The 25,126-nt window shown below is 38.9% G+C and overlaps 1 protein-coding gene and 2 gene segments (V, D, J or C); 1 reads left to right on the top strand and 2 right to left on the bottom strand.

The window, feature by feature from the left end:
• Window positions 1-2,053: 2,053 nt before the first annotated feature.
• LOC113589115 lies at window positions 2,054-5,036 on the bottom strand. The segment is given in 3 exon segments: window positions 2,054-2,571; window positions 3,471-3,534; window positions 4,966-5,036. Coding segments are annotated over 2 exon segments (342 nt in total).
• A 3,061-nt stretch (window positions 5,037-8,097) lies between these two features.
• LOC113569221 lies at window positions 8,098-16,394 on the top strand. The segment is given in 4 exon segments: window positions 8,098-8,197; window positions 8,529-8,871; window positions 14,944-14,981; window positions 15,883-16,394. Coding segments are annotated over 4 exon segments (753 nt in total).
• Window positions 16,395-21,200: 4,806 nt separating this feature from the next.
• LOC113589114 (growth factor receptor-bound protein 10-like) overlaps window positions 21,201-25,126 on the bottom strand; it is a 29,325-nt gene continuing 25,399 nt past the window's right edge. For all 5 annotated transcript variants that reach the window (XM_035529365.1, XM_035529361.1, XM_035529362.1 and 2 more), the window contains 8 exons: window positions 24,755-24,865; window positions 23,954-24,052; window positions 23,372-23,449; window positions 22,732-22,848; window positions 22,574-22,640; window positions 22,226-22,313; window positions 22,032-22,125; window positions 21,201-21,795 (listed from right to left, as the gene is read on the bottom strand). In XM_035529365.1, the coding sequence (XP_035385258.1) occupies window positions 21,649-21,795; window positions 22,032-22,125; window positions 22,226-22,313; window positions 22,574-22,640; window positions 22,732-22,848; window positions 23,372-23,449; window positions 23,954-24,052; window positions 24,755-24,865 (801 nt within the window). In that variant the 3' untranslated portion in view covers window positions 21,201-21,648. The remainder of the gene's footprint in view (window positions 21,796-22,031; window positions 22,126-22,225; window positions 22,314-22,573; window positions 22,641-22,731; window positions 22,849-23,371; window positions 23,450-23,953; window positions 24,053-24,754; window positions 24,866-25,126) is intronic.

Raw genomic sequence — 25,126 nt, forward strand, 5'->3', positions numbered from 1 at the left:
TCAGGAACACTGAACCCTTGTTCCTTGTTCAGTTGTGCTGGAACTTGGAATAAAACAAACAAACTGTCTGGGGTCTCTAAGCATTAGGCCGAGATAGACACACTGGTATTATTTATTGCACCCTACTTGTTTTTATGTCAAAATAGTTATTGTAATTGATATTTAGGAGAGCTCTATATGATTAGTAATACTTTTATTATATGTGTTTGATGGTGCATTTTATATATATATATATATATATATATATATATATATATATATATATATATATATATATATATATATATATATATATATATATAATATATATATTATATATATATATATATATATATATATATATATATATATATATATATATATATAGGGGAGAGAGAGAGAGAGAGAGAGAGAGAGAGAGAGAGAGAGAGAGAGAGAGATCTGACCAGAACTGGGATCAGATTATAATCTAATCCCTAAATCTAGAAAAATAGAATCCAATTAAAAGCAAATGAAACAAAGAACATAATATCTTTTTAACATTCATTTATTGAACAAATTATCCAATATTAAATATCTTTGTCTTAAATAGCAGGTGAAATCTTGCTTTCAGTAAATACGTAATCCCCACATAAACTTCACCCAAATGTTTCTAGTACCTGGTGATCAGTGTGGCACAAGACTCCTAGTGAACAAGACACGGTGGGTTGGAAGAATTGTGGTCCATTTCTCTGTACAAAACTGTTCCATCTCTGTGGTGTCAACTGGCTTCCTTGTGTGAATTACTTTCCACTACACTCTCTCCACAGCTCCGTTCAGTTCACTAGTGTCCTGTAGCTGCTCGTATTTAATTTCAAACTCTGATGCTTTTGTCACAACCCAGTCTGTACTTTAAGACCTCTGAGCTTCAAGTGCTGCATGGCTTGACACAACATCCTTCAAGATTCACAGGAAAGAGCATGAACACTTTTCTCGTCCAACATCCAGTTTGGTGGAATGAACTTCCACCGGCTGTAAGAACAATCTTAACCTTGCGTTAGAAACAGAGAGAAAAAAAATACCCTGAAGTTTCTGTAGCCTGAAATAGTCATATTCAGTTTTATCAGGTGTCATGAAGCTCTTTCACTTCCCTTTAACAGATGTTCTGTTCATCAAGCAGAACTGAGTGCAGCATTCATGCCAATTTGCACATTTATACTTACTAATTTGTCTTTGTATTTTACTTTTTCTTATCAATGTAATTAATGAATTAAGAAATTATAGCATTGACCATTTCATTCCAATATAGATTGACGGAACTTGTAGCCAGTGGCACCATAATAAAAAACAAATTACTTCCTATGTACAGTCAGTTGTGAAATCTGGACCACATTACTCAGAAAAGCCCAATTCCACAACTGTTAGTTTCCACTGAATGGTTCATAGTCCTTTCCACTATCACAAGTCAATTTTTGTGTAATGTATCTGTATTTTAATCACACCAAAATAATTAAGTTTCACTGGTCAGTACATCCTTTACAGTTCAAGGAAAGGTCAAACATAACCATTTACATTTATCTGATGCTTTTATCCAAAGCAACTTACAATCATGATTGAGTACAACTTAAGCAATTGAGGGTTAAGGGTCTTGCTCAGGGACCCAACAGTGGCAACATGGCAGTGGTGGGGTTTGAACCGGCAACCTTCCAGTTACAAGTCAAGTACCTTAACCATATACATATACCATGAACAAGGCCTGAGCAACTAACAAACATCACTTATCACAACTAGTTTATCAAATTGTACATTTAATCGTCCAACCTGCTCTTTCTGTTAACTATAGTTAACTATAGTTAATTTACTGGTTTGTAAGGATGATCATGTGGTTATTTCTAAATTCATATTGGTTCTTATTTTAACAGATATGCCAAGAATAACATTGAGCTTTGATGGGATGATATTGGCCTTATTAGAAAAAGACATGAGGCTTGTAGAAAATTGTGGGATGGGTTCTTGAAGGTCTGAACAGAAAGCTTTATTTGTTAAGAAGTACTTAAAATTGGCTGCAATATGACACAAATAAAGAGAAAAAAGCTTTCTGTTTCAAAAAAGATTTTATTTGCTTTTATTTTGCACACATAGTAACGAAGATGTAAATTTAAGAATGCTTGACAGTAAAATCTGAAATGAACTTCAAAATCGTATGCGACTTTCAAAATCCTCAGATTTGTGTTTGTGTGTGTGTGTGTGTGTGTGTGTGTGTGTGTGTGTGTGTTTAATAAACACATGCTCACTCCTCTGTACACGCTTGTGTGTTGATGCTCTTGGTGACTGGGGTCTGGGAGTCCCGAGTGACTTCACAAGTCACTGCTGCCGTCCACCTCCACTTGCTCTCAGGGAGGGTCAGTGTGCTGCTCCAGCTGTAGAGGCCATCTGTCTGCAGCACAGCGGGACTCACACTCACACCTTCACTCCAGCCAATGGAATCCACCTTCCAGCTCAGCTTCCAGTCTGAGGGGAAGCCCTTATTGGCCAGACACACAAGTGTAGCCTTCCCCTGCTGGAGCTCTGCGCTGGAGGGGGGGAGGACCGTCAGAGAGGGCTGGGTGTTAGCTGGAGAGAGAAAGAGAGATATGAAACCCAGATGTTTCTCTTCCCACAACTATTTATGTTTAGTTTTATCATCTTGAAGCTCCTTCACTTCCTTTTAACAGACTTTCTGTTCATCAAGCAGAACTGAATAGGGCAACTAAGCAAATTTGATTATCTACAGTAACAAAATCCATTTTCTTTGTATTTTTATTTTTCATTTTGCTTGTGATAAAATACTTATAGTATTTTAATATAAATAATATATTTTAATTTGTGGGTATATGTAAAAACAATTAAGTAATGAAGATAATAATTTAGGTAATTAAAGGCTTTCATAATTTTTAATATTTATGTGGACTTAAAATTACATTCCATCCAATTTCTCCTTGTCATAGAGAAACTGATATGAACATCTGGTAAACAACCTCTTTTGATGATTTGCAATTTAACTATTAATAACAAAATTCACAGAAAAATAACAAGACATTTGCAGTGAGTGAATTAACAAAATACCGACGGTAATTGAATTGAATTGAATTTAACCAACTGTATAATCCCTTTGGGGGAAATGCATCTTGGACTCAGTATTAGTGATCTCATGCATGTTCTGTCCTGTTCATAAATTACATATACACCAATACCCCAATACACACAATTAACACAAATCACACCAAATTACAAATATGCTTATACTCCTACTTCTGCTACCACTACACATTTCTTATGGTGTGTCTAAAGACATTTAAAATATCATGTATGTCATGATATGTTCTAAGTGTATTACTTGTATTGGCTTTTATGTTTAGAAGTACTAGTAGGAAAATGTTTATATCAGTAAATTAACTAAGTTAAAAGTTTAGACATTGTACCATTGTGAAATGTGCATGCATGTATATAATAATAAGGAGAAAATTACTTACTTCCAACAGAGAGACGCATGCCTCCACCAAATGTCCACCACAGTGATCCAGACTCATTCAGAGGCTGTACAAAAACCCCCTGCACTAAGTCTACAGTATGTAACCCAGAAAACTGCAGTCTGCAAGTGCCGTGTTTTTTTTTGTTTTTTTTTTTCCATTTTATGGTTTATCGATGTTTTCATGGTTTTAATTTCTAAGTTCTTTATTTTTACAGTTTATCTGTATGTATTGCATTTATGCAAAAAGTATTAAATTTCTCTTATAAATATGTCCTATACAGGTCATTTTAGCATAACAAAAAAATCCTGAAAAAAAAGCACCTACCACATATATAATGCATCTGTCATTCAACTTTACCAATGTACTAATGAAAATTTTTATCCTTTTCTATTCAGCTTTACTGGACCAAATTGCTTAATCTATTTATGTACACTGCCTGGCCAAAAAAAAGGTCACACACTCTAATATTTCATTGGACCACCTTTAACTTTGATTACAGCACGCATTCACTGTGGCATCATTTCCACAAGCTTCTGCAATGTCACAACATTTATTTCTGTCCAGAGTTGCCTTAATTTTTCCCCAAGATCTTGTATTGATGATGGGAGAGTCTTCTCCAACACATCCCAAAGATTCTCAATGGGGTTCAGGTCTGGACTCTGTGGTGGCCAATCCATGTGTGAAAATGATGTCTCATGCTCCCTGAACCACTCTTTCACAAGTTGATCTTGCTGAATCCTGGCATTGTCATCTTGGAATATACCCGTGCCATCAGGGAAGAAAAAATCCATTGATGGAATAACCTGGTCGATCACTATATTCAGTTTGTCAGCTGACCTCATTCTTTGGGCACATAATGTTGCTGAACCTACACTTGACCAATTGCAGCAACCCCAGATCATAGCACTGCCCTCACAAGCTTGTATGGTAGGCACTAGGCATGATGGGTGCATGACTTCAGCCGCCTCTCTTCTTACTTTCAATATTAAACATATCCCTGAATTCTACTGTTGTTTTTCTACGATTTGATTTCACCACGTTTAAGTGATCGCCGATCATGATCATTCAAGATTTTTTTCTGACCACATTCCTTCCTCGAAGATGATGTATCCCCACTGTCATTCCACTTTTTTCTAACGCGTTGGACAATTCTTAACCCCGATTTTAGTAGTTTCAGCAATCTCCTTAGATGTTTTCTCTGCTTGATGCATGCCAATAATTTGACCATTCTGAAACAGATTAACATCTTTTCCACAACCACAGGATGTGTCTTTCGACATGGTTGTTTAACAAATGAGAAGCTACTCACTGCACCAGTTAGGGTTAAATAACTTGTTGCCAGCTGAAACTTAATCACCCATGCAGTAATTATCCAATGGGAGGCAAGTAGGTTACCTACTTGCTTAGTTAAATCCAGGTGGTGGCCTTTTTTTTTTTTGGCCAGGCAGTGTATATACATATATCATTTTTATTTATAATCACTTTCTACACTTACTTTTAAGACTTGGTTTAGTTCCTGCACCAAACATCTGTCACAGAATTGTATTTTTCATCTCAGATCCATTCCTGAACTTATTTCCAGTATTCCATTTGGCTGTAAAAAGAGTTCATCACAACGAATCAATCATATTTGTACTGCTAGTAAGGTTAACAGACAGACCAAGAAGTTCAGCTTTAATGTAATGATAAATCTGACAGCTCCTCCTACAGGAATAAAGGCAGTACTGAGTGTGTGAGTACTGAACTGAACGTGTAAATACTGTACTGAGCATGTAAGTACTGTACTGACTGTATAAGTACTGTACTGAGTGTGTGAGTGCTGTAGTGAGTAGTTTTTAGAAACCTACTAGGGTGGGACTATATCTATATAGATTGTCTGTGTCTGGAACTCTGAAACTCATATGAAGGCTTTGGTTTACCTTAACGAGTAATTTAAATAATAAGGGTTGGAATAGAAGGATTCATGTAGCAACAAGTTGGCTCAATTTGTGCTTCCAACAAGGCTGCAATATGAAACAGAGAGAAAAATATTTAATTTCCTTTGCTTGGTGATATTTCCACTACAATATTTGACAGGGGACATATATTAAATAAATAATATAAAGTAATGTAAATATTACTTTACATAAAAACTACAGTTTAATTATAGGACCACATATCTTTTTTCTCACTTCTCACTGTCCCACCCAGAGGTGGGTAGTAACACAGCACATTTACTCTGTTACATTTATTTAAGTAATTTTTTGAACAAATTGTACTTTTAAGAGATGTATTAAGTGAGGGTACAATAATATTAGGCACAAAAAACCAACACAATTTCGCATCGAGTGCAGTCTACTGACTGCAAAACAGGGATGGAACTGTTCTAGAATGTTGACCAATCAGAACAGAGTGTGCAAGCTGACCAATCAAAGCAGCCTGGGCTATTCTGGATGTGAAGCTTAAAGACATCAAATAATGTCATCATTCTGTAGTCAAATCATGTCATCATTCTGTATTTGGCATCATGCCCATTATGTGGAGCTAATATTGTAAACTGTGCTTTGGTTTGTCTCGTTGGATTATCATCTGGTTGGTTAGGGTAGGCTCTGAGTTCACTTACGTTTGCCTTAGATTCTGTGAACTTCAAGGCTTGTTGCTTGTTAGCTGTAGTTACTCACTACAGATGTAGTTTCTCCCTGACCTTAGGTGTGAATTGAGGGGCGGGCTCAGCACTTATTGAACTGAGTTAAATTAGGACGACTCCTAATCAACATTTGGAGAAGGTTTGGTGGTGCTCTCAATCAGTTCATCTACAGCTCACCTACAGGACTTCACACACTCAGCTAAGTATCTTCTCACATTATCTCAAGCCCATATTTTATACATCCACAAATCAAGCATCTGAAATGTGCTTCACAATTCCTGTCCACATATCCCACAGATCTCCTCGACGCAATCATAGACGTCGCAATCTCAGCAACCTCACTGACTCACAACGCTTCACACCATCACATATCGTGGTGGCAGGAGGGCTCTGGAACTGCCAATCTTCTGTCCAGGAGGCTGACTTCATCTCAGCATTAGCATCCCTCCACTCCCTACACTTCCTGGTTCTGACAGAAACATGGATCACCCTTTTCATTTACCCATTCTCTGAGGCGTCTTGGCAGGGGTGGTGGCACAGGTTTACTAATGTCTCGAGAGTGGTGTTTCACTCCACTTTCCTTCTCTACACTTCCCATCTTCTCTTTTAAACTTCATGCCATTACAGTGTCTTTCCCCACCAAACTTCTTATCATTGTCATCTACCGCCCTCCAGGTTCACTGGTTCACTTCATTGATGAGTTTGACATGCTTCTGAGGCAATTCCCCATTGAAGGAAATCCACTCAGTCTCCTTGGAGACTTCAACCTTCCATTAGACATGCTCCATTCCTCCTGCATCCTTCCGCTGTTGACAGCGTTTGACCTCACCCTCAATCACTCTCCTCCGACTCACAAAGTGGGCAATGTTGTGGACCTGATCTTCACCTGTACTACCACAACAATGGACATCGCAGTCACCCCCCTCCACCTCTCGGACCATCACTTTCTATAGTTCTCTCTCTCCCTTCCTTCTCTTTCCAGCCAATCCTCTCCAACATGTTCCTCCTTCCTCCATCGCAATCTGCACTCCATGACTCCCTCTTCCCTTACTTCTACTATTTTGTCCACCCTTCCTCACCCTGACTCTCTATCCTCTCTCTCTTTGGATACAGTTACAAATACTTTCATTTCTATTCTCTCCTCATCAATGAATCTTCTGTGCCCTCTCTCCTCTAGACCTGCTAAGTCCTCTCCACCTGTCCCCTGGCTAACAGAAACACTTCGCTGCCACAGAAGAGAACTAAGGACTGCAGAGAGGCGGTGGAGGAAATCTCATTTAGATTCAGACCTCAGCTCATACAAGTCTCTCCAAGATGAAGTCCGTAATCAAAGACATGGTGGATTATTTGTCTGTAATCACACAGAACAGAACCTTTAAACTCACAGGGCTATAAACACTCCCAGAGCACTGAAGCATGTCCTGTCATGTCAAAGTATCTGCACCATGTAAATATTCTTCAAAAGACAGAGCTGTGGGTCAAGCTCCTAATGACTATCAGAGATTCACATAGTGGTACAAAAAGCAAAAGTGATGGATCAGACACACACACACACTCACACACACACTCACCCTGCAGAGGTGGGGCATTCGCTTTGTCAGGACTCCTAGGTGTGACTCAATCCTCTAAACCTGCATGACATCAACTTCTGCAATTAGAACTGGGCTTTCTAAACCAATGAAGAAATTGAAAGGTCTTCTTCAGAATTATACCACTAATTGCACTAAATTTCTCCTACTAGACAGCAATCCTAATAGTTTTCTGAATTAGCCTGTATGAACTATAGATCTTAGAGTTTAAGTATTATTTTTAACAGCATTTTCAGTTTCAAGCAAGAAAACACAACTTAAGGTTTCAAGGCTATTTCCAGTTCTTTTAGCAGACACAGGCTAGTGTTTGTTCAGTTAGATGTTGGACACAGAACAAATATTTGCATAGTGTGCACAGCTTTACATGACGAGCACAGGCCTCAGCATTCTGGGAGTGTTTATAGCCCTGTGAATTCAACTGTTCATTACTGAGAGCTGCTCAACACAACACTGCAAAGGCACCATGACTTTGACCGCAGTCGTCGTCTGGGCACTCCTCACATGTGTCTTGGGTAAGTACTCATGAATAATTGATCTCTTAATCGTTCAAACTGATAAAATATTTAATGTAGCTTCGAATGCATTTTCGTATTAAATAATAAATTAGTTGTTGAATATAATAATAGTAATAATAATAATAAGTATTAATATTTTAATAATAAGTATTATTATTGTTATTATTATTACTATTCCACTTGTAGGAATGTGGGTGAGTATTTGAAGGGTTCACTGATATCTCCCAGTTTCATCCCCTCACAATAAAATGAACTCCTTTAATAGTCTTAAGAAATGCAATAAAATCCATCTTGATTTAATGCAATAGTTCCACCTTTCTCTCCACAGACTCTCTGGGTCAGGTTGTGTTGTCTCAGTCTGGAGATCAGATGGTGCAGCCTGGTCAGACTGTCACTATTCACTGTAAACACGAGCCGGCAATTAATTGTGTGAAAAAAGACACATCAAAGTATTGTATGTCCTGGTATCATCAGATTCCTGGAGAAGTTCCTAAACTCTTGATATATTATACGGATCAGAGAGCTTCTGGTATTCCCTCTAAATTCAGTGGCAGTGAATCTGGAAATAAGATTGATTTCACTTTGACTATCAGTGGAGTAGAGGCTGAAGATTCAGGAGATTATTACTGTCAGAGTCAACATAAAGGCACATCAACAAATAACGTGTGGGTGTTCACACTGCGAAAAATGATAGTACAAAAACATCTTGCACATCCACATCCTCAGTGCCACCTGCTGGAGGGAAAAGTGTGCGCACACACACACACATGGCAGGCTGGACCAGCTGGACTTCCTTGGTATTTGTATAACATTATATAATGTATTATATACCTTAACAGTTTAAAAATGTAATGGCTTGTGAAACAGTGGACGTATAATATGTGTTAACACTGCTTTATCAAGCTATTATTGTACTTAAACACTTCAGAATCCTTCAGGATGTATGATATATGTGTTAACAGTGCATTAGCAGGACATTATTATACATAAATCCTTCAGATTCCTTCAGAACAATGCAGATAACATGTCCCTTTTGAAGGATCCTTCACTAATCTCCTACGGACGAGACAAAAACATAAGACATGCTCGTCAACCCATGTGGGGATGAAAGATCCACCATAACTGTGATCAGAGCCTTCATCTCAACACTCATGACCTGTACTTTTGCTGCAAGAAATTCAAATTAATCCCATATGATAATCATACATCATAAGCAGACTTATCATTATTAAACCAACACTTGGTTCCTACATTCCAAGCAGGTGTGTGACACATGAGAACCAATACTATATCGATGAAATATAAATAAAATATTCGAACCTCTACTGGTCAGCACTGGTACTCTCCAAGAAGAATATTTGTATGGCAAAGATATATATATATATATATATTGTGTGTGTGTGTGTCTGATCCGTCAAAAAGAGAAGGAAGGGAGCGAAGGATAGAAAGTGATGGTCCGAGAGGTGGAGGGGGGTGACTGCGATGTCCATTGTTGTAGTGGTACAGGTGAAGATCAGGTCCAGAACATTGCCTCTCTGATCCGTATAATATATCAAGAGTTTAGGAGCTTCTCCAGGAATCTGATGATACCAGGACATACAATACTTTGATGTGTCTTTTTTCACACATTTAATTGCCGGCTCGTGTTTACAGTGAATAGTGACAGTCTGACCAGGCTGCACCATCTGATCTCCAGACTGAGTCAACACAACCTGACCCAGAGAGTCTGTGGAGAGAAAGGTGGAACTATTGCATTAAATCAAGATGGATTTTATTGCATTTCTTAAGACTATTAAAGGAGTTCATTTTATTGTGAGGGGATGAAACTGGGAGATATCAGTGAACCCTTCAAATACTCACCCACATTCCTACAAGTGGAATAGTAATAATAATAACAATAATAATACTTATTATTAAAATATTAATACTTATTATTATTATTACTATTATTATATTCAACAACTAATTTATTATTTAATACGAAAATGCATTCGAAGCTACATTAAATATTTTATCAGTTTGAACGATTAAGAGATCAATTATTCATGAGTACTTACCCAAGACACATGTGAGGAGTGCCCAGACGACGACTGCGGTCAAAGTCATGGTGCCTTTGCAGTGTTGTGTTGAGCAGCTCTCAGTAATGAACAGTTGAATTCACAGGGCTATAAACACTCCCAGAATGCTGAGGCCTGTGCTCGTCATGTAAAGCTGTGCACACTATGCAAATATTTGTTCTGTGTCCAACATCTAACTGAACAAACACTAGCCTGTGTCTGCTAAAAGAACTGGAAATAGCCTTGAAACCTTAAGTTGTGTTTTCTTGCTTGAAACTGAAAATGCTGTTAAAAATAATACTTAAACTCTAAGATCTATAGTTCATACAGGCTAATTCAGAAAACTATTAGGATTGCTGTCTAGTAGGAGAAATTTAGTGCAATTAGTGGTATAATTCTGAAGAAGACCTTTCAATTTCTTCATTGGTTTAGAAAGCCCAGTTCTAATTGCAGAAGTTGATGTCATGCAGGTTTAGAGGATTGAGTCACACCTAGGAGTCCTGACAAAGCGAATGCCCCACCTCTGCAGGGTGAGTGTGTGTGTGAGTGTGTGTGTGTGTCTGATCCATCACTTTTGCTTTTTGTACCACTATGTGAATCTCTGATAGTCATTAGGAGCTTGACCCACAGCTCTGTCTTTTGAAGAATATTTACATGGTGCAGATACTTTGACATGACAGGACATGCTTCAGTGCTCTGGGAGTGTTTATAGCCCTGTGAGTTTAAAGGTTCTGTTCTGTGTGATTACAGACAAATAATCCACCATGTCTTTGATTACGGACTTCATCTTGGAGAGACTTGTATGAGCTGAGGTCTGAATCTAAATGAGATTTCCTCCACCGCCTCTCTGCAGTCCTTAGTTCTCTTCTGTGGCAGCGAAGTGTTTCTGTTAGCCAGGGGACAGGTGGAGAGGACTTAGCAGGTCTAGAGGAGAGAGGGCACAGAAGATTCATTGATGAGGAGAGAATAGAAATGAAAGTATTTGTAACTGTATCCAAAGAGAGAGAGGATAGAGAGTCAGGGTGAGGAAGGGTGGACAAAATAGTAGAAGTAAGGGAAGAGGGAGTCATGGAGTGCAGATTGCGATGGAGGAAGGAGGAACATGTTGGAGAGGATTGGCTGGAAAGAGAAGGAAGGGAGAGAGAGAACTATAGAAAGTGATGGTCCGAGAGGTGGAGGGGGGTGACTGCGATGTCCATTGTTGTGGTAGTACAGGTGAAGATCAGGTCCACAACATTGCCCACTTTGTGAGTCGGAGGAGAGTGATTGAGGGTGAGGTCAAACGCTGTCAACAGCGGAAGGATGCAGGAGGAATGGAGCATGTCTAATGGAAGGTTGAAGTCTCCAAGGAGACTGAGTGGATTTCCTTCAATGGGGAATTGCCTCAGAAGCATGTCAAACTCATCAATGAAGTGAACCAGTGAACCTGGAGGGCGGTAGATGACAATGATAAGAAGTTTGGTGGGGAAAGACACTGTAATGGCATGAAGTTTAAAAGAGAAGATGGGAAGTGTAGAGAAGGAAAGTGGAGTGAAACACCACTCTCGAGACATTAGTAAACCTGTGCCACCACCCCTGCCAAGACGCCTCAGAGAATGGGTAAATGAAAAGGGTGATCCATGTTTCTGTCAGAACCAGGAAGTGTAGGGAGTGGAGGGATGCTAATGCTGAGATGAAGTCAGCCTCCTGGACAGAAGATTGGCAGTTCCAGAGCCCTCCTGCCACCACGATATGTGATGGTGTGAAGCGTTGTGAGTCAGTGAGGTTGCTGAGATTGCGACGTCTATGATTGCGTCGAGGAGATCTGTGGGATATGTGGACAGGAATTGTGAAGCACATTTCAGATGCTTGATTTGTGGATGTATAAAATATGGGCTTGAGATAATGTGAGAAGATACTTAGCTGAGTGTGTGAAGTCCTGTAGGTGAGCTGTAGATGAACTGATTGAGAGCACCACCAAACCTTCTCCAAATGTTGATTAGGAGTCGTCCTAATTTAACTCAGTTCAATAAGTGCTGAGCCCGCCCCTCAATTCACACCTAAGGTCAGGGAGAAACTACATCTGTAGTGAGTAACTACAGCTAACAAGCAACAAGCCTTGAAGTTCACAGAATCTAAGGCAAACGTAAGTGAACTCAGAGCCTACCCTAACCAACCAGATGATAATCCAACGAGACAAACCAAAGCACAGTTTACAATATTAGCTCCACATAATGGGCATGATGCCAAATACAGAATGATGACATGATTTGACTACAGAATGATGACATTATTTGATGTCTTTAAGCTTCACATCCAGAATAGCCCAGGCTGCTTTGATTGGTCAGCTTGCACACTCTGTTCTGATTGGTCAACATTCTAGAACAGTTCCATCCCTGTTTTGCAGTCAGTAGACTGCACTCGATGCGAAATTGTGTTGGTTTTTTGTGCCTAATATTATTGTACCCTCACTTAATACATCTCTTAAAAGTACAATTTGTTCAAAAAATTACTTAAATAAATGTAACAGAGTAAATGTGCTGTGTTACTACCCACCTCTGGGTGGGACAGTGAGAAGTGAGAAAAAAGATATGTGGTCCTATAATTAAACTGTAGTTTTTATGTAAAGTAATATTTACATTACTTTATATTATTTATTTAATATATGTCCCCTGTCAAATATTGTAGTGGAAATATCACCAAGCAAAGGAAATTAAATATTTTTCTCTCTGTTTCATATTGCAGCCTTGTTGGAAGCACAAATTGAGCCAACTTGTTGCTACATGAATCCTTCTATTCCAACCCTTATTATTTAAATTACTCGTTAAGGTAAACCAAAGCCTTCATATGAGTTTCAGAGTTCCAGACACAGACAATCTATATAGATATAGTCCCACCCTAGTAGGTTTCTAAAAACTACTCACTACAGCACTCACACACTCAGTACAGTACTTATACAGTCAGTACAGTACTTACATGCTCAGTACAGTATTTACACGTTCAGTTCAGTACTCACACACTCAGTACTGCCTTTATTCCTGTAGGAGGAGCTGTCAGATTTATCATTACATTAAAGCTGAACTTCTTGGTCTGTCTGTTAACCTTACTAGCAGTACAAATATGATTGATTCGTTGTGATGAACTCTTTTTACAGCCAAATGGAATACTGGAAATAAGTTCAGGAATGGATCTGAGATGAAAAATACAATTCTGTGACAGATGTTTGGTGCAGGAACTAAACCAAGTCTTAAAAGTAAGTGTAGAAAGTGATTATAAATAAAAATGATATATGTATATACACTGCCTGGCCAAAAAAAAAAAAGGCCACCACCTGGATTTAACTAAGCAAGTAGGTAACCTACTTGCCTCCCATTGGATAATTACTGCATGGGTGATTAAGTTTCAGCTGGCAACAAGTTATTTAACCCTAACTGGTGCAGTGAGTAGCTTCTCATTTGTTAAACAACCATGTCGAAAGACACATCCTGTGGTTGTGGAAAAGATGTTAATCTGTTTCAGAATGGTCAAATTATTGGCATGCATCAAGCAGAGAAAACATCTAAGGAGATTGCTGAAACTACTAAAATCGGGTTAAGAATTGTCCAACGCGTTAGAAAAAAGTGGAATGACAGTGGGGATACATCATCTTCGAGGAAGGAATGTGGTCAGAAAAAAATCTTGAATGATCATGATCGGCGATCACTTAAACGTGGTGAAATCAAATCGTAGAAAAACAACAGTAGAATTCAGGGATATGTTTAATATTGAAAGTAAGAAGAGAGGCGGCTGAAGTCATGCACCCATCATGCCTAGTGCCTACCATACAAGCTTGTGAGGGCAGTGCTATGATCTGGGGTTGCTGCAATTGGTCAAGTGTAGGTTCAGCAACATTATGTGCCCAAAGAATGAGGTCAGCTGACAAACTGAATATAGTGATCGACCAGGTTATTCCATCAATGGATTTTTTCTTCCCTGATGGCACGGGTATATTCCAAGATGACAATGCCAGGATTCAGCAAGATCAACTTGTGAAAGAGTGGTTCAGGGAGCATGAGACATCATTTTCACACATGGATTGGCCACCACAGAGTCCAGACCTGAACCCCATTGAGAATCTTTGGGATGTGTTGGAGAAGACTCTCCCATCATCAATACAAGATCTTGGGGAAAAATTAAGGCAACTCTGGACAGAAATAAATGTTGTGACATTGCAGAAGCTTGTGGAAATGATGCCACAGTGAATGCGTGCTGTAATCAAAGTTAAAGGTGGTCCAATGAAATATTAGAGTGTGTGACCTTTTTTTGGCCAGGCAGTGTACATAAATAGATTAAGCAATTTGGTCCAGTAAAGCTGAATAGAAAAGGATAAAAATTTTCATTAGTACATTGGTAAAGTTGAATGACAGATGCATTATATATGTGGTAGGTGCTTTTTTTTCAGGATTTTTTTGTTATGCTAAAATGACCTGTATAGGACATATTTATAAGAGAAATTTAATACTTTTTGCATAAATGCAATACATACAGATAAACTGTAAAAATAAAGAACTTAGAAATTAAAACCATGAAAACATCGATAAACCATAAAATGGAAAAAAAAAACAAAAAAAAACACGGCACTTGCAGACTGCAGTTTTCTGGGTTACATACTGTAGACTTAGTGCAGGGGGTTTTTGTACAGCCTCTGAATGAGTCTGGATCACTGTGGTGGACATTTGGTGGAGGCATGCGTCTCTCTGTTGGAAGTAAGTAATTTTCTCCTTATTATTATATACATGCATGCACATTTCACAATGGTACAATGTCTAAACTTTTAACTTAGTTAATTTACTGATATAAACATTTTCCTACTAGTACTTCTAAACATAAAAGCCAATACAAGTAATACACTTAGAACATATCATGACATACATGATATTTTAAATGTCTTTAGACACACCATAAGAAATGTGTAGTGGTAGCAGAAGTAGGAGTATAAGCATATTTGTAATTTGGTGTGATTTGTGTTAATTGTGTGTATTGGGGTATTGGTGTATATGTAATTTATGAACAGGACAGAACATGCATGAGATCACTAATACTGAGTCCAAGATGCATTTCCCCCAAAGGGATTATACAGTTGGTTAAATTCAATTCAATTCAATTACCGTCGGTATTTTGTTAATTCACTCACTGCAAATGTCTTGTTATTTTTCTGTGAATTTTGTTATTAATAGTTAAATTGCAAATCATCAAAAGAGGTTGTTTACCAGATGTTCATATCAGTTTCTCTATGACAAGGAGAAATTGGATGGAATGTAATTTTAAGTCCACATAAATATTAAAAATTATGAAAGCCTTTAATTACCTAAATTATTATCTTCATTACTTAATTGTTTTTACATATACCCACAAATTAAAATATATTATTTATATTAAAATACTATAAGTATTTTATCACAAGCAAAAATGAAAAATAAAAATACAAAGAAAAATGGATTTTGTTACTGTAGATAATCAAATTTGCTTAGTTGCCCTATTCAGTTCTGCTTGATGAACAGAAAGTCTGTTAAAAGGAAGTGAAGGAGCTTCAAGATGATAAAACTAAACATAAATAGTTGTGGGAAGAGAAACATCTGGGTTTCATATCTCTCTTTCTCTCTCCAGCTAACACCCAGCCCTCTCTGACGGTCCTCCCCCCCTCCAGCGCAGAGCTCCAGCAGGGGAAGGCTACACTTGTGTGTCTGGCCAATAAGGGCTTCCCCTCAGACTGGAAGCTGAGCTGGAAGGTGGATTCCATTGGCTGGAGTGAAGGTGTGAGTGTGAGTCCCGCTGTGCTGCAGACAGATGGCCTCTACAGCTGGAGCAGCACACTGACCCTCCCTGAGAGCAAGTGGAGGTGGACGGCAGCAGTGACTTGTGAAGTCACTCGGGACTCCCAGACCCCAGTCACCAAGAGCATCAACACACAAGCGTGTACAGAGGAGTGAGCATGTGTTTATTAAACACACACACACACACACACACACACACACACACAAACACAAATCTGAGGATTTTGAAAGTCGCATACGATTTTGAAGTTCATTTCAGATTTTACTGTCAAGCATTCTTAAATTTACATCTTCGTTACTATGTGTGCAAAATAAAAGCAAATAAAATCTTTTTTGAAACAGAAAGCTTTTTTTCTCTTTATTTGTGTCATATTGCAGCCAATTTTAAGTACTTCTTAACAAATAAAGCTTTCTGTTCAGACCTTCAAGAACCCATCCCACAATTTTCTACAAGCCTCATGTCTTTTTCTAATAAGGCCAATATCATCCCATCAAAGCTCAATGTTATTCTTGGCATATCTGTTAAAATAAGAACCAATATGAATTTAGAAATAACCACATGATCATCCTTACAAACCAGTAAATTAACTATAGTTAACTATAGTTAACAGAAAGAGCAGGTTGGACGATTAAATGTACAATTTGATAAACTAGTTGTGATAAGTGATGTTTGTTAGTTGCTCAGGCCTTGTTCATGGTATATGTATATGGTTAAGGTACTTGACTTGTAACTGGAAGGTTGCCGGTTCAAACCCCACCACTGCCATGTTGCCACTGTTGGGTCCCTGAGCAAGACCCTTAACCCTCAATTGCTTAAGTTGTACTCAATCATGATTGTAAGTTGCTTTGGATAAAAGCATCAGATAAATGTAAATGGTTATGTTTGACCTTTCCTTGAACTGTAAAGGATGTACTGACCAGTGAAACTTAATTATTTTGGTGTGATTAAAATACAGATACATTACACAAAAATTGACTTGTGATAGTGGAAAGGACTATGAACCATTCAGTGGAAACTAACAGTTGTGGAATTGGGCTTTTCTGAGTAATGTGGTCCAGATTTCACAACTGACTGTACATAGGAAGTAATTTGTTTTTTATTATGGTGCCACTGGCTACAAGTTCCGTCAATCTATAATGGAATGAAATGGTCAATGCTATAATTTCTTAATTCATTAATTACATTGATAAGAAAAAGTAAAATACAAAGACAAATTAGTAAGTATAAATGTGCAAATTGGCATGAATGCTGCACTCAGTTCTGCTTGATGAACAGAACATCTGTTAAAGGGAAGTGAAAGAGCTTCATGACACCTGATAAAACTGAATATGACTATTTCAGGCTACAGAAACTTCAGGGTATTTTTTTTCTCTCTGTTTCTAACGCAAGGTTAAGATTGTTCTTACAGCCGGTGGAAGTTCATTCCACCAAACTGGATGTTGGACGAGAAAAGTGTTCATGCTCTTTCCTGTGAATCTTGAAGGATGTTGTGTCAAGCCATGCAGCACTTGAAGCTCAGAGAGCTTAAAGTACAGATTGGGTTGTGACAAAAGCATCAGAGTTTGAAATTAAATACGAGCAGCTACAGGACACTAGTGAACTGAACGGAGCTGTGGAGAGGGTGTAGTGGAAAGCAATTCACACAAGGAAGCCAGTTGACACCACAGAGATGGAACAGTTTTGTACAGAGAAATGGACCAAAATCTGGTCAGATCTATGCAAAAATACACAGAATTGTAAAGGGCTGAAAACTTTCTAACAATACTGTACATATAGAACAACTAAACACACGTGGATAAGGGAGATACAATTCTAACATTCTAAGTAAACTAAAAACGACAGAGGTGAATGGCATTCTGGGAGCTCCTGCCCCTCATCTCTCCCACAGTGTAGTTGTAGATGCCACAATATATATATATATAAGTATCTTATACACCATCAAACATACATAATATCATTACTAAAATACATATAGAGCTCTACAATATACATGTTAGAATAACTATTTTGCCATAAATACAAGCAGGGTGCAATAAATAAACACAGTCTCTTTAAACCTGTGTGTGTGTGTGTGTGTGTTTGTATCTCAGCCTAATCTGTAGGGACCCCAGACAGTTCACCTTTTTTTTCCATAAATACAATGAAGCTGTGATTTACTATGTTATTTGCTATGTTGTTGATTAATCATAATTTGCCTCTTTGTTAAAAAAGTTTCTAAAAGGGCAACGTATTGAACATGTAGCTTTATAAAACTTAAAGATGAACTAACAAGTAACTATATAAGGGGAACATATGAAAAAACTATTTGGGATAAACAATATATTACAATATCAGCATTGGTCAGGCCTACAGTAAGTTTGTTATACCATTCATAAAGATTTACCCTTGGTTATATATAAGCAAGCATATTTTAACATGCTTCCAAAATGTAGATGTTTTGTAGGTATGTGTGTTTCTGAGTATGATAGAGGTTAGTGTATAGGGTGTGTGTGTGTATTATAGATGTATGTGTGTGTGTGTGTGTGTGTGTGTGTGTTTCTTCTGTGGCCTGTGTCATTGCACCTGCTGTAGAACTCAGCTACAGCCCTTTTACAGTCTGACTGAGGTTTTTGTGTGACGCTTATTCACTGTGTGAACAGGGGATTTGATGTGCCTTCACCAATGAAGTGTTGACTCTGACAGTAATAATCTCCTGAATCTTCAGCCTCTACTCCACTGATAGTCAAAGTGAAATCAATCTTATTTCCAGATTCACTGCCACTGAATTTAGAGGGAATACCAGAAGCTCTCTGATCCGTATAATATATCAAGAGTTTAGGAACTTCTCCAGGAATCTGATGATACCAGGACATACAATACTTTGATGTGTCTTTTTTCACACAATTAATTGCCGGCTCGTGTTTACAGTGAATAGTGACAGTCTGACCAGGCTGCACCATCTGATCTCCAGACTGAGTCAACACAACCTGACCCAGAGAGTCTGTGGAGAGAAAGGTGGAAATATTGCATTAATCAAGATGGATTTTATTGCATTTCTTAAGACTATTAAAGATGTTAGTTTTATTGTGAGGGGATGAGACTGGGAGATATCAGTGAACCCTTCAAATACTCACCCACATTCCTACAAGTGGAATACTACTAATAATAATAATGAATATAATAATAATAAATTAACAACCTACTTATATATTCAATTTAACCTACTAATCAGCTATATCACAACAGTCACAGATAGTAATTTAAAATAAATTAAAATATTGTAGTTCATTTTCCTGCTATACAGACAATAACCTCATTTGTCCAGTTCATCTTGCACTCAAAGTGAGTCGCAACTCTTTACCAGCAAAGGTGACTCCAAAAATGTTCAGTAGTTCTTGTCTGCCATCTGACTGCTGATAATATTTATACAATATGACCAGTATTATTTCCTATATCAATATATCCATCATATAAAATAATTGTTTTTTGCTTGTTGGAATGACAAGGAGTGTAAAATACATATATAGGCTACAGCAACTACATTCAGTGCAAATGAGATGCACCACATGCCAAAGCCACTAGATGTCGGCAAAACACCACAAATAATCAACAACACAGGATCTTAAAATGAGCCCAACACAGTGGTTACGAGCGACGATACATTTTTATAGGCGCATCGGTCTAGCTGTAGGAGTTTTGCTTAAGACGCAAGAGCACCCAGGTTCAACTCAGACAAGTCAAGGATTTTTTCTGCCCAAAATGTGGATCCATAAGGATCACACTGCGAAGATCAGTTCAAGTGTGTGTTCAGTGTGATACTCGTATTATTCAGTAACGGTCTGAACTACAGTGTTTGTTTTAGGAAACCAAGCTCCTAGATGCCAAAGTTTCTATTCATTTCACAGCTGAAACATAATTGTACACATATCAAGCAGCGCAGTTACACCAGTACCACAGACTAACAACCAAAATGTGTAATGTAATACAACATGTCCAGAGGTGGGCATCACTGCCCGTAACCTGTAAAAACTTCATGACCGTGTCGGTGCCCCATCTGAGATCTGCAGTGATGAGTTCATGTAATAATTACAAACGTTTGAGGCAAAAGAGGTCAGTTTAATTTATACTCTTTATAAAAAGTCATTTGTGACATACAAATGAAAACAGATGCTATAGTCATAATATGCACACTGGCGTAAATCACCGAAGGAGTATGCAAAATACAATTACAATACCACAAGTAAATAATTTGATCTTCATTTTGTCTGGGAGTCCATGTCCGAGTTACAGACAGCATAGATACAGTGTTGGATCTTAAGCTGCACAATTTAAACGGGTGACTATGTCACGTGTGTCGCTCTCTCTCGTTCGTTAGATACATGTGCGTAGAGAGGGGTTTTTTTTAAACTTTGAGAGGTTGTCATAGCTTAGTCGTGCTGGACCAGTGTAGAATTGGGGGGTCAGGGCTGAATTAACAGAGCTAGGTGTGCTCAACACTCAGGTCCATAGAGAAAGCCTTGTACTGCTAGACAGAGGAGCGAGCCGTCACTGCTAGAGGATTGAGTCACACCTAGGAGTCCTGACAAAGCTAATGCCCCACCTCTCCAGAGTGTGTGTGTGTGTGTGTGTGTGTGTGTGTGTGAGTGAGTGAGTGAGTGAGTGAGTGAGTGAGAGAGAGAGCATGATGGGCATAGTTGTTTTCTTTTTCCTGATTTGTCACCTTCAAATGTAAACGTGACTCAGGGACAGCATGTGGACTGTTAATTTTAGGTACTTCATTGTGTTAATTTGGGCATACAGGACTCCACAGAAGTAAAACAAAGACCTGCTACATAATCAAGGATGGCTAAATCATGAACCTCCGTGATGCACTTTGGGTAGTTAAAACCAAGAACCTGGGCAGGAACCAAGATTTGTGTGGCTAAACAAGATCTTGCTCAAGTCCCCACGGCCTTCTGACTACATTTAGACAATATTGCACATCAATTAAACCCCCCACCCCCAACCCCCCCTTCGAGCGATAACATTTTAACAAAAGCTCAAATGGGAATTGTTCTGGCCAATAAGTACCTGGATTGCTGTGGTACACAGCTTCCCAAGGTCAGAACTGATAGGACAAGGAGTACTGAGGTGCAGAGAAGAGGTACTGTACTGCCCTCAACTCTCCTTTCTCTGTTTGAAACAAATTGGTGGGTGACATCGTAACTGTATGAGCGGAGCAGATTTGATCACACACACACACACACACACACACACACACACACACACACACACACACGAATTACAATCTGGATTCGTAATGATAAAGTGGGCCACCGGTTTTCGTGTTGAGTGCAAAAATGTTTAGGTATGAAAACACCAGTGGCACTGCAAATACAAGTCAAATGTTAGTCAAGTAAACTTTACAAGACAATAAAAAACAAAAACAAAGAAACAGTGTGCTTGGCAGGAGAGTGTTCAGCTCCACAGTGAAGCACGAAGGCACAGAAACACTCCCCATGTCTGAGGCTACTGTCACGCTATCATTGTCCAACAGAGGGTAAAACCAAACAAAAAAACAAAAAACAAAACAATCCAGGCATGTGTGTCCAGGATACATATCGTCATTGTCGGGGGGTGTCATAAGGTCACCATGGTGCAGGGGTGTTTGAGCTTGCAGGGCAATGCTCCTCTGTTGAGCTGATAAAACTCCACCAGGTGGATCAGGTCCATGAACTTGGTGGAGCCGTCGTCAAGGCTCAAGAAGACCTGGCCGTCTTCCTCATACTAACAGGAAATGAGAGCGAGGGGGGTTGTAAAGAGAAAAAAACAAAACAAAACAAAAAAGTTTGTGCAGATTTCAGTAGTCATGTCTAGATTTTCAGAACTTTAGCTGTCTGTCAGGCTCTGGGTTGCATTCAGAACTTTGTTCTTATAGAGTGTCTAAAAAAAAAAAAAGCAACCGTATTTGAAACTGAAATGAACAAAATTTTGGGTCACGTGAGGTCAAACTAGATACTCACCGGCAAGATCTGGAAGTGTCTGATCTTCTGGTGGTGGCACAGTGTGAGGACAAAAGCTTTGGGATTGCTCCGACTGTCCCTCAGCAGGAACAGCCTAGCAGGAGTAGACGGATCAGGCTTAGCCCTTGACTTTCTGGTGAGCTGCTCTTAACAAGGAGGCCACACTGGCATGTGAGGACTGGGGGGTACCTTACCCATCCACCTGGCCCTGCTGTGTGATCAAACGATGGGACTCCTCTCTCATGATGCGCCCATGGAACCATAGTTGTGTCCTGTGGATCACTGGGGACAACAAAAAAGGTCACAAGAGTTGTCATTACATTACGTGTTTCATCAATGCATTAAATGGCACAGGGATGTGGAAATTTGGTATATTAAACAAAAATGTTCTAATAGTGTTTTGCTCTAGGGAGTTTTTCCTTGCCACTGTTGCCCATGGTTTGCTCACTGGGGGCTTGGACCTTGACATTTGTAAAGCTGCTTTGTGACAATGGCCGTTATAAAAAGCGCCATATAAATTTGACTATAAAGGTCATGCGTACCTGAAGTTAAAATCGGAGGGTCCTGAGGACATGGGTTGCCCAGTACATTCATTCTCTGACTTCGCTTCTGTGTAGATGGAAGGCAATACATGTCAGTTATAAGTGAACAGACATATGTACAGAATGTGTGTGTACTTTTGCACGTGTGTAAAACTCACTCTCCACGTGTGACCCTCCTCCTTGGCTGCACTCAATGCTTCGGCTGGGTTGTCGATCACACGGCCAGTCCTCCCAGAGAAATCCATGGCGACCAGTGAATTTTCCGACACGCTCCGCTACAGAGTAGTGAGGACATTTCATAAACAAACCTGAAAATATCCTTATTGTGCAGATTCACATGAATTCAGTATATTTACCATCGACCTCAAAGTGCACCATCTGTAAGCGTGCCTTTATAATGTATGATAAGACCAAGAGTTCACACCCTCAAACTAAACCACTAAACACCTGATATCAATGCCAGTACTTTGTGACACCTTGTATTGCTGTTACCGTAGCAACCTTTTGTGATGGGTTACTGTGATATAATTGTACCACAGATATTAAAAAGCTGCCAGTGAAGGAAAGTGGGAAGGAATCTAGAGCTATGGGATATTAACATTGGCACTGTGCCTTTGCATCACAGCCTCTGACTCTATGACCTGACTTCACTTACCACTACAGAGGCCAAACACAGACGTGCAAGGATGGACAACTTTTGACTCACAACAACACTTGAGACTTAGCCACTGAGGTGGCGGTGAGCGGGGCGAGAGCTCACTCTCTCCCCCACCCACCCACACACGGTGAGGCTCTCACCACTGCTGTACTGAAGTTAGAGCTGGCCGTCTTTCTCTGGTGAGGAATTTTGTAGTTCTGGTACAACAGAATTCCATACTGCACAAAACAATAATTTAGTTTTAGAATAAGCCATTTGAGTTCATGCACGTTCAAGTTTGGTTTAGGTGTGTTTGACCTGAATTCTGCTCTAATGCCACCACAAAAAGCTTTTTTGACGACTGTGCAGTAATGTGGACTCAGCTCTCTTTGGGCAATTATGTTCTATAGTAATCTCATTAACTTGGGTCATTTTAATTACTTGTACATGTCTCTAATCATGTTCTGATTCCAACAACTGTGTGTAAGTGTTTAAAACATGGTAAATTGTAATGTAAAAGAAAAAGTACTGGTTTAATATTACTAATAAAAAATGTTTCATATTAATCACAATCATTATTATCCATAATAAACACCAACAGTAATAATAAATGCCTTTTGTTTTGAACTTTTTGATGTTTGCACTAATGTCAATTGGTCATTATTCTGTCCCCCCCCCCCATTCTTCGTACAGATCCAGCCATGTACAAGTATACACGTGCAAGTTGGTAAAAGTGTGTGTACCTTAAGCACCCTGAACGCCGTCATCCAGCACGTTCTGCTCTGTTCGTCCTCAGCACACAGCACCCTGAGCTCCTTTAGCTCCGCCCTGCCCTTGCAAGGCTGTCAAATCACATCAACCAACCAATAAGACCGAACGCTCCATCAACCAATTAAGTGGGCCACCCGTTTTCAGAGGTGAGCTCAGAGATAATGCTACTTTGTACCAATACTCAAACAGAATTAATTCATTCCAGTTGAGGAGTCCAAGTTAACTGTTGTTTTTTTTTTGCTCCAAATCCTTTCAAATTTAGAATTCCTGTAATATGAACTCTCTGCACCTCTAGGACTAGGTGAGCTCCATGTTAAACGTTATTATAGTAACAAATGTTCCTGTAAGCTCTTAACAGCATGTTACATGTGTGGGATACTTCTCTTTTTGTGCAACATCTTTAAAATAGAGGAGCTTCAGTCAAATATGTTCTTCATACTTTGTGAATAGTGTAAGGTTAAAAAATGAGTAGTTGAAGTGGTCAATTTTGTTTTAGTGCTCATGGCCCTCCAATTTTTGTTTTGAACCTTTTGTCAAAGGTGCTTGCTAAGATTTTTGCAAATCTTTCTTTAGCGGTTTTTACATATCATGGTTTACACTGCTATTAACAACAAAGGTCCTGTTTTACCAGATTACCTGAATATACCATGTTTTTCAAATCAGATCAGACCCAGTCAGGTTGCTACATTATGAGATTTAGCATTTTATGGAAGTTCTTCCTTTGTTTTTAGGTCACGTCTTAACCTTTGCAATTTTCAATTTGCAATTGTTACCTTTATGCAGAACTGGTAATCTGTGGGAGCGTTGTACATTTTCCTGCCAGCGGTCACAGTGAACACGTTACTCTCATCCAAATCTGAGAGTAAGTGCAGATGCCTGGGCTCCTGAAGAACCCAGATAATCCACATCAACACAGCTCAAACATCAGGACATACTGAGCTTGGTTTAAAGCTTGTCTGCATCAAATGAGTATCTGGGAATACAAAATTCTCAATAACTTTCATAACTGAGTGTTTGTGTAGCTGCAGTTCGGGAGCCCAATTTGACTTTCATTTTACATATTTCACCCATTTCTTACCCATATCTGATCCATCCCTCACCCTTATCTCATCAATAATCACACTTATGTCTGCTCCATCCCTCAC

The sequence above is a fragment of the Electrophorus electricus genome, chromosome 8 (assembly GCF_013358815.1).
Source record: "Electrophorus electricus isolate fEleEle1 chromosome 8, fEleEle1.pri, whole genome shotgun sequence".
Classification (NCBI taxonomy): Eukaryota; Metazoa; Chordata; class Actinopteri; order Gymnotiformes; family Gymnotidae; genus Electrophorus; species Electrophorus electricus.